The following is a 10567-nucleotide window of genomic DNA, read 5'->3' as shown; positions in this document are numbered from 1 at the left end:
GTAGCTAATATACTTGCCCCACCAGGACCACACAAACCTTTTCTCTCTTTTAGTGATTTATGCAAATGTCAATTGTGGTTGTAACCCGGGGGTTTTTTCTTTAAAGGTGTACTTATACTTTGAGTGTATCATCGTAATTTATGTGCAGTATCCTGATGAATTTTAAAATCCCTTTGCTTTTTATGTCATTTACTGTTCCGCACATTAGATATGGGACCACCACATCATCACCAAGGCCACAGAATGCCACATCCAGGCATGAATGAACATCCTCCATGGGGAGGTCCCCAACACCAAGACTTTGGCCCCCCGCCACATGGGTTTAACGGTCAGCCGCCTCATATGCGTAGACCAGGGCCCCCACACGTCAACCATGATGACCCCAGCCTTGTTCCGAATGTTCCATACTTTGACCTTCCTGCGGGACTTATGGCACCATTGGTTAAGGTACATGCTATTGTTTGTAGTATGCTCATAGATGCAAATAGTAATTGTTCACTATGTTCTCAAGTAAAATAAAGTGGATTAGATGGTTTAGCATGAATCTGTCAACAGACAAAACACCTAACTCACAAGCTTCTAATGGAAGCTGCCGTTTCCAGGTTCTGGACTATACATTCATTCATTCCAGGGCATTGATTAGTTTAGTTTGGTAACGTAAGAAGCTTCCTACTTAAACCTGTATCCTAGTCTACTTTTTTTTATATCCAATCACAGTACATGAAATGATGGAATGGATTTAGGTGCCCAAACAATATCCTGGAAGCCTCAATTATTGCTGATATTTTGAAATATCTTACATTGTATCTCAGTTTAATGTCTATTTCCTTGTCACTTGATATAATTACTGTGCGATCTTTACTAATGTGTATTTTTACTTTGCGTAACATTACTGAGTCTATATTTTCTATGCAGCTTGAAGACCATGAGTACAAACCTCTTGACCCCAAAGATATCCGCCTCCCTCCTCCAATGCCACCTAGTGAAAGGCTTTTGGCTGCTGTTGAGGCTTTTTACAGCCCTCCGTCACATGACAGACCCCGAAACAGGTCAGTTTGAACTCTTATGGACTTTTTCACACCATGTCCCTTGAGCTGCATTTTTCTGCACATCACTACACATGAACAGGGTATACAGAATACAGTTTTCTGTGTACTGTGTTCACACTATACATGTGTGCTGGAATGCAGAAAAAAAATGCAGACACAGTGTGAACAAGCCATTATGTGCTCCAGATGTCCTTTTAAAGCTTAAACCTTTACAAAAATACAGTGAGATATATTTGTAACAATTACAACTATTTTTCTTAATTAAAAGTATTTGAAACAGTTAAAGTGACACATAGCTCTGGAGTTACGCCTTACAAATGCATTCAGGTACCCCAACTATTAACAAATGTATTTTATTTATGCATCACATTTAGCTGTCCTCTCTGCTCTGCACAAAGCAACCCCTTTTGATTCTTGTGTTCAGGCTGAGACAGTAAGCAACCAGTGCTGGGCTTGCAATAGTCAAGATTGATCTGCATACTTATTGTCATGGGGTTAACGATATTAATGTTTGTAGAATATTTTAAATAAAGAAAATCCAATTAAACCGACCAAAACCAGTTATAGTTCCCCTTCACACTCTGCTGTCGTTGCATATGTGGTGCATTTTGAATTTCTCATTTGACCTCACACTACTTGGATAATATATAATGCTTTTTTAATTATCTGCATCTGTGGATTGGTTATAAAACCTTTTTCTGCAATACATTTCCCTGAGATTGTTTAGTTCAGGTCAATTGAAATTTTTGTCTTTTTGTATGTTCAGTGAAGGCTGGGAGCAGAATGGCCTTTATGAATTCTTTAGAGCAAAGATGAGGGCCCGTCGACGAAAAGGCCAAGACAAGAGGAGCAGGTGAGGAGCAAAAGGGTTCTTTCTCTCTTCATGGGACTTGGAGAACTCTACTATGAATGGGGTTTCCTAAATGTTTTTTTACAAATATTAAAACCGTATTGTTACATAAAAAGATCTAAATTGCACTTTTCTCCACCTATCTGGTTGAAAAGGTTTTAAATTGAAATGAAAAATGTAATAAGTATTCTAGGGCTGCAACAACTAATCGACATAATCGATTATAATCGATTATTGAAAAAGTTGTCAACTTTTTCAATCATCGATTAATCGGCTTCCGATTGATTGGCCCTGTTCACGGCTCCACACACGCTGCACGCCACACCTCCTCCCCACCTTACGCTCGCAGCTGCCAGACCCGCCCGCCCGCATTCACGATCGGCACAGGGACGCGGGGAGAAGAAGTAAGGAGGAGCAGGTGTGGGTGGATGACAGCCTCCGATAGACAGGCCCGATCTCCGAAACAAGTTGCTGGAAGACTGCTCAGGTAAGCCTGCACTTCCCTCCCCCACATGGTGCTCTATAATGTATTGCTGGGATTTGTATTCCTCTATAGCTGATGGTACATTGTGCTGTATATTATACAGAGGAGTACAAATCCCAGCAATACATTATACACTTTGTGTATAATGTATTGCTGGGATTTGTTGTATTCCTATATAGCTGGTGGTATTCTGCATTGCTCTGTATAAAGGACTACAAATCAACGAATAATACATTATAGAGCGCAATGCGGAATACCACCATCTATAGAGTACAACAAATCCCAGCAATAGTACATTATACAGTGGTGCAATGCCGAATACCACTAGCTATAGAGGACTACAACACCCAGCAATAGTACATTATACAGCGCAATGCAGAATACCACCAGCTATAATGTACTGTTGCTGGGATTTGTTGTATTCCTCTATAGCTGGTGGTATTCTGCATTGTGCTGTATAGAGGACTACAAATCTCAGCAATAATACATTATACAGCGCAATGCGGAATACCACCAGCTATAATGTACTATTGCTGGGATTTGTTGTATTCCTCTACTGTATAGCTGGTGGTATTCTGCATTGTGCTGTATAATGTACTATTGGTGGGTTTTGTAGTCCTCTATAGCCGATGCCATTCTGCATTCATTGCTGCATAATTTTACACTTTTCATTTCACTATATTACACCACAATATTTTTTTTCTTTTTTACTGCCACCGCTCCAAGCTTGCTCCTGTGATGGACTACAATCTCAATACAAACTAGTAGTCCCATCACTGGAGCCATTTTTTAAAATTTATTTTATTTTTTATCCGATTAATCGAACTTAATAATCGGCTAACTAATCGATTTTGAAAATAATCGTTAGCTGCAGCTCTAAAGTATTCCATTGATGGTATTCATTCTAATTTCCTGGCTGAAGCTCTTGGCAGAATCTGTTTTTGTATTGATTAGTGATCAGCTGTCAGAGCATGGTGTGCTATATAGAACCTATAAGAAATGGACATGTAAGGTTAGTTATGACTGCCATGCACAGACTACACTAATAGGACTGTAATATGATGCATTAGTACATGGGTCTTATGCTTGGGAACTTGCACAGTTTGAACCTCATATAAATAGGAGCTTAACACTTACCTTTTTTAGCAGGCCATGTATATTCGGTTCTTTTTAAAATGACAACTGAAAATGCTGCACCTCTAGACAGTCGTTAGGTTGTCAGTTCAAAAAGAGATCATAAAAATGGAGAACAGGAAATAGAATGATTCAATGGGAGCTTGCTCCAGACTTTATTATGTATTGCATGTTTTGTGTTCTATGTAATTAGTATTCCAGACTAACTGTGATGATGATAACTTCTAACATTTAGAATCTGTATTTCATTTGTATTCTAGCATTCTAACATTTGTATTCTAGCTTTTGAGTACTGTTGTGAAACTTTGTCATTTTCAGTAGGACATCGAGGTCTAAAAGTCGGTCAAAAAGTCGGGGCCGTTCTTCTTCACGTTCACAATCTAGATCTTCAAAGTCATCTCGCTCCTATTCTGGGTCTCGGTCAAGATCTCATTCTCGATCCAGGTCATATTCTCACTCCAGGTCCAGGTAAAGTGTACATCATTTTATGTGGTATCCTGTGTCTAACTTTTTATAGTTTTGCTGAGTCTATTTGTGCCATATATAACTGTTGACTGTGTATGCATTTATAAGCTATTTTAGCTTAAATGTAGAGCTGCAGAGGTTGACAAAAACTCTGTTTACCGCATGTGTTCTTGGATTCCATTTTAAAATGTCACTGGGCACCAGAAAATGTTGCGTACTCCCTAAGTGCGTTTTGGAAATGTATCCATAAAAAAGCACATTTGACTATCGTGTGCTTTTGAAGATACTGATATTGTGTAAAAAAAAAAAAAACATTACCTTTTTCCTTGTTGTTGGGGGCTAATACATGTGTGTTATTTTCTTAGGGCCCAGTCACACTAGCATATTCTCTGCAATGCTGTGGTTTAGCAGATGGGCTAGTGCATTGTGACAGCATTTTATTGCACACTGCTGTAGCTGTCGCAGTTTATTTTTTTCTTCAGTTTTATGTGGTGTGTACAATTTGAACACCTCATCCAGGTCCCTGCCTTGCAGTGACCTGTGATGGCATACAGTGCGCTGCAATGAAATGCAGCATATTTGCATTTTATCGCAGCACACCGCCCACTGTGTTGTAGTGTGAATGGGACACATAGAACACAATTGTTTCCTATGTGGCCTAGCGGTGACCTGCATTGATCTGGTGCTGTACAGCAGAGGTCACCACGCTATGTGTGGACGGACGATGCAGTGCTTTTTGGTCTATGATTATCTTCTAACCACCTACTAAAGGAAGACTAATAACTTTTCTGTTTTGGCTGCACTTTTTAATCAGGAGCAGAAGCAGGTCTCGGTCATCTCGAAGCCAGTCAAGGTCAAGGTCCAGATCAAGATCAAAATCTTACTCACCTGGAAGACGGCGCAGATCTAGATCTCGCAGTGCTACCCCTCCGTAAGTGAATAGTAAATCAATTGATTTGGTAGGATAAATACTTTCTTCTTTGTAGAAAGAATGACCTTATTGGACTGTACATGTTTATCAGTTCAGTTCTTGTGTGCCAACTATAAATGGCACATTTTAAATGGTTATGAATGTCAGGGGAAATTGCCAATAGCAACCTTTCTTTCCAACTGTCAGTTTACACGACCATGAACACAGGAACCTGTATGGCTTCATCTCCATATTTGTAGTATTCTTTGTTTTATAAAGAAGCCTCTTATGTCCAATATATTGACATCCTTTCTACTTTTCTTTTTATCTGTGTGATTCGCAGATCCACAGAAAGGATGCACTTCTTTTCTACAACTTGTCTGTATTTCTAAACCACAAGGTGTGCTATTTAGGGCTTAAATATTTTGTTCATGTAAATCAATTAATCAGTTTTATTTGATCCTGCATGTTTTTTATTCTTTCTAACTGGTTATTCCATAGTCAAGTCTGTATTTAATGACAGTATCTTGAACTTCCCCTACTGAACCAGGTGCTACTGTTTTTGTAAACTAGTCATCTATATTGTAGTTTTAAATGAATAAATTCATTTGTATCCATAGCTCTAGCTAACTTTTATTGGGAAAAAAATAATTTGGCTTGTATAGAAAGTTTAAATATTAAATATAGATCCTTTTTATAGTGCTTCATTCATTTATTTTTGTTTATTTTTTTTTTTAGCTCCTCTTCAGGTTTGGGTTCCACATCGGGAGGAACTCCAACAAGCATCCGTCTCGGGGAGGAGAACAAGGGGCACCAAATGCTAGTAAAAATGGGTGAGTGCTGTATCTGCTTAGTCTTTATTTGGCGGACACATGGAGTAGTTTTTGCCTTTTTTGTTGCTCCTAAATCTATAGCTGTTGTGACGGGAAAAAAAAAATATAAAGTGAATGCTAGGTTTGCAGAACAAAGGGCAATATGACCTCAGCATGTAAAATGCACTTTCTAGCCATGCCTTTCTAATAAGGGGGAACACATTTAGTGCTATGTTCACATATTACCAGTAATATTCTTTTAAAAGAAAAATTAAGAAAAAAAAATATCAAAGTTAATGTGTGTTTTACAAATATAGGGCGGGGTAACAGATTAACTATAATGGCACCCACCACCACCAACAACTTTTCCACTCTGGTTTCTGGGACTAAAGAAAAATAATCAGTACTTCCAGGAACTGGTGGGAGTATTGAACTGATTCCGCTCAACCCCATGTGACCATTTGGGTATCCAGCTCTGTTACTGATGGCTTCACAGGGCAGATACTTCTGTGGTCAAACAGAGCTACAGGCAAGCGAAGGTAAGCTAAGCATGTGCTGCTGGTGTGGTGGCATTCATGTGAAGCTGTTGTTTTGCCCTGCAGGGACAAAGCACGGATTCTTTTTCAAGGTTTATGACAGAATTCACTTGAAAATGTTATTTCATAGCTCATTTACAGAACCCTTTAAAGCTTGTCTGTATGATGAACAGTGGATTTAACGCCCACTGAAGAGGCTTTCTGCCAGACCATGTGTCAACTGAGCTGACAATATTGCTAAATCTAAAGAACTAGTGGCCTTAGACTTCTACTCAGATAGGAGGGGCAAGGGCCATGTCACACTTGCAATCTTGTAGCTGGCAACAACTTGCCATTGACAGGATCACTATGCAGAGCAAACGCTCAGCTGATTTTATGCAATGCTACTTTGTTGTCTGGATGAGCAAGCTATTGAGGGTGAGTGACATTCTACAGGGTTTCTGGTTAGTGATCCAGACAAAGGGGTGAGGCATGGAACCAGGTATTTATGTACTGAACACTCTAAACAAAAATTATCTGCACCAGTGCAAATTAAAAAAAATAAAAACAGGTTCTAGGCACTATAAATAAAGAACGACAAATATATAAACTATCCTGTGCTGAGCTAAATAAAAAAAAATCAAATCGACAGTGAACAATAGTGAAAAGCAATGTACACAGTAAAAATACCCTGCTCTAAATAACCCCAAATAATGTGAAGATAAGCAGAAAAAAATTAAAAACACACCACTATGTCCTTGTATTATCAAGTCGAGTGAATGAGTGAGTGTATCGGAGCGAGATCCTAATGGTACAACATATTATCCCAAATACGGTGACAATATTCAGCAGAGAAGTGATCATCAATCAGGAAAGATGCCGTGCAGACCACAACCAAGGAGATGATCCAATCCACACCCAGTGAATATCAACATTGTTTTCTGTTTTATCATCTTCACATTATTTGGGGCTATTTAAAGCCTGATATTTTATTGTGTACATTTCTTTTTCACTATTGTTCACTGTCGATTTTATTTAGCTTGGCAAAGGATAGTTTTATATATGTACTCAACACTGCATACAATTTTCTTCCTTGGTGAGTTGATGCAGTGGCCCTAAAACATACTTCTGAGCAGCATGCAAATCATGTGTATGTTCGGATCCTAAATACTGCACATATAAAACTAATATATGCTTCCATAGTGGAAAAAATTAACTTCAACCTTCGTTTTGTCTTTAGGGTGGAGTGGAGCTGGGGGTCTTGGTGCTAATGAGCAGGGTATTCAGGATCCAATTAAAGGGGGCGATATCCGTGACAAGTGGGACCAGTACAAAGGAGTCGGAGTCTCTCTTGATGACCCCTATGAAAACTACCGTAGGAACAAAAGTTACTCTTTCATTGCACGAATGAAAGCCAGAGATGAAAGTAAGTCATGAAAAGATTAGGGATGAACATTCATTTCATATGCTTTTTAGGAGACATTTGGTGCACATTTTGTGTGCCTTAAATCAGACCTTCACTCTCTAAAATAGTTTTCCTTCCTGCAACCTTCCTTTGCAATATAACCCCCCCCCTTTTTTTTTGTTTACATTTTTCATTTTTATCTGGCCTACTTTCCCTGCCTCCATTTGCACCCAGGCGAGCATGACATGTCCTGCTCCTGCAGCCTCCTAGAATATTCCAATCGCATAACCCAGGAGGCTGCAGAGCAGAGAGACAGAGGGCGGGCCTTCCAGCTGTAAGAACCCAGCCAACTCCTGATAATGTAGGAAAGGAAGGTGGCAGTGCTGGACTTGGCATGTAGCAGTGGATCGCTGGACAGGTATGTTTTCTAAAGAAAATCCAGCCTAACAGGTAAGAGGTGATCCTGTGTTCTTTATTTACAGTTTGTTGAAAGGTGTACCAGCGAACAAATCAAGCATGTATGTTCTAGTGATGGAGGAGTTCTATCTCATATATTAGTTTCACCTTTTTTAAGTTGCAATAGTGAAATAAATAAACTTTTGCATGATATTCTAATTATTCGAGTTTCACCTGTATGTGGTGTTGAAGTGTAGATGTAGAGCTGCTTGGTATAATGTATTTGGTAAAAGGATATATATGCTACTGGTCTTATGGTTGGGGTCACAAGCTCTCCAATCTTGTACCTGTTTTTTTTGGACTGTGTAAGCTCTGTTAACCTGTTTATCTGGAACATGGCCACATTTGTTTTTGTGTCATTTGTATCCCTACATTGCCCTAGTGTCTTTTTTATTCTTTATACTGTATGCCAGGGGTAGACCACCTCGGCATCTGGAGTTCCAAATTTTCTTATCCTTGCTGTATTCACTTGAAAATATATTTCTAACATTTATTTGGGCATGTGATTGGGTCAACCTGGTCTCGTTATGTGAACTGGACCTGTTTATTATTTTAGATTTCAAAGCGGGAGGACCCTTTCCACCAGGCTCAGGTCCACCAGGAAACAGTGAGTGTGTTCTGCATTCCTTTTTATCAAAACCTTGCCAGCTGTAATGAAGCAGCATGCTTTAATAAATATGATCATATTTGTTCCTTATTTTCTACCTAGAATTTCCAAAGCAGCATAGTATATGGCTAAATATTCAACCCTGCTTGCTTGACTTGTCCTAGTGTCCTAATGGAGGACTATACATCCATTTTGCTTATTCCATTAATATTCATAACCTTAGACCACTTGAGATTGTCCTATCATGTATTTAGGCAACATAGATTCTAGTAATTGTTTTTTTAGGTTGGGATATAGGTTACTGGTTTTATGGTGTCACTTGTATGAGATCATATGTGATACTGATTAGCCACTCAGTTTCCTAATGGAAAATGTGTGCATTAGTTTGTGGTTTTCAGTTTCTGTAACATTATTAGTGTATTCATTTATATAGATTTTATGTATGGTAGAGTTCCAGTTGATCTACTGTTTTTAGAGTGAAGTCATCCTTTTAACTACATTTGATATTTTGTAACAAAATATACAAATTTCCATCTTTAAGACATATATAGTACTACTTTTTTCTTTGAGACCCCATTCACAATGAGCATTTTTTAGTGCAATTTCCACTCAAAAATCGCTCAACTATGAAGCTCAATGTAGCTCTTCCAATGCATTTAAATGGAGATGTTCACATCTTGCTTCTCAATGCTGCCTGTAGCTGAAGCTTGTTGCTCGAACATGAGCTAACTCTGTAACAGAACTAAGTCTGATCTACCTCTTCCTTTTCCTATAGTAAAGCGGGAGTGCCAGGATCCGCCAGCACAAGAATGACCCAATCCAAGATGAAGTCTGTCGTCTTATTCAGAACTGTGGCAGTTAGACTCTCCCTGGGGACTGACCTAGAATTTTATTACATAAGTTGTAAAGAATTGCTTTTTGGTGGTCTTTACCATTTGAATTGGTAAAGTTTTAATTTTTTTATTTTTTAAAATGCAGAGAATATATCTCTCAATATTGTTCATGCCTGGATGACAGACCCGTTTTCAGCACACAATGAAAAAGTGGTCTCTGCCCAGCCTTACATTTGTTCAACAACAACAAAATTATTGTATATTTATCAGCATAAAAATGTCCCCCGGTATTATCAGGACCGTTCTGTTCACCAGCAATCCCATCGCTTATTCGTTTTTCCAAGACTTCATAAGAAATGACTTTTTAAAACAATGTTGTATTATACTTAGTGAAGGCAAAATGTTAAACTGACTAAGGTGTTAGCAATATGTTGCTACAGTTTGAGCTTTTCTTGCAAGTTAGAGTGTAACAAAGTATTTTACTCCCTGTTGATTTAGTGTTAAACACTGTAACTGTGCATCATGTGAGTGCATCATTTGACTGTATGAATTTTGTTTGTATGTGAACAGCCCTTCTTCGCTTACAAATAATTTTGTAAAATAAACTTGTGAAACCGTGATACACCAGTCTCTTTTCTTTCTGAACAATTAGCATTTTAAGTGATAATCAAGTCAAAAGGATTTGAAGCTTACAATGGATGCTGCTCCTTGATGTGTTGGACCCCTGAGCACTAGTCCTGATATCCTGTTTTAGCCCTCATTCATATGAGTAACTGCCGTATCGGGCCGCTCCCGGGAAGGACAGGTGCTGCGTGTGATTTACATGCAGCAGCCTGTCCTCCTCTTTGGGAGTACGCCGCCCTAGGCTCACCTGAACTGCATGTCTGTATGGGTGTCTGTACTCGTACGTAGACAGGATGGATCCAGTCTGCGTCTGAGCAGGGGCACCCATACAGACATGCAGTTCGGAGTGTAGGCGGCGTACTCCCAAAGAGGACAGGCTGCTGCATGTAATCACACGCAGCACCTGTCCACGGCCGTGCACAC

The 10567-nt window shown here is 39.1% G+C and overlaps 1 protein-coding gene across 2 annotated transcripts in view; it reads left to right on the top strand.

The window, feature by feature from the left end:
- The window catches only part of CHERP (calcium homeostasis endoplasmic reticulum protein), a 31749-nt gene extending 22196 nt beyond the window's left edge, over positions 1-9553 (top strand). The window contains exons 11-19 of one of the 2 annotated variants that reach the window (XM_018568086.1): positions 209-447; positions 916-1049; positions 1816-1902; positions 3839-3985; positions 4797-4913; positions 5631-5725; positions 7460-7645; positions 8637-8687; positions 9463-9553. In XM_018568086.1, the coding sequence (XP_018423588.1) occupies positions 209-447; positions 916-1049; positions 1816-1902; positions 3839-3985; positions 4797-4913; positions 5631-5725; positions 7460-7645; positions 8637-8687; positions 9463-9500 (1094 nt within the window). In that variant the 3' untranslated portion in view covers positions 9501-9553. Of the gene's footprint in view, positions 1-208; positions 448-915; positions 1050-1815; positions 1903-3835; positions 3986-4796; positions 4914-5630; positions 5726-7459; positions 7646-8636; positions 8688-9462 lie in introns of both variants that reach the window. The other variant, XM_018568085.1, reaches the window with a different exon arrangement.
- The last annotated feature ends 1014 nt before the right edge of the window (positions 9554-10567 follow it).

Source organism: Nanorana parkeri, unplaced genomic scaffold (assembly GCF_000935625.1).
Source record: "Nanorana parkeri isolate BGI_ZX_2015 unplaced genomic scaffold, ASM93562v1 scaffold1135, whole genome shotgun sequence".
Lineage (NCBI taxonomy): Eukaryota > Metazoa > Chordata > Amphibia > Anura > Dicroglossidae > Nanorana > Nanorana parkeri.
This window is presented reverse-complemented; position numbering and strand designations above follow the sequence as displayed.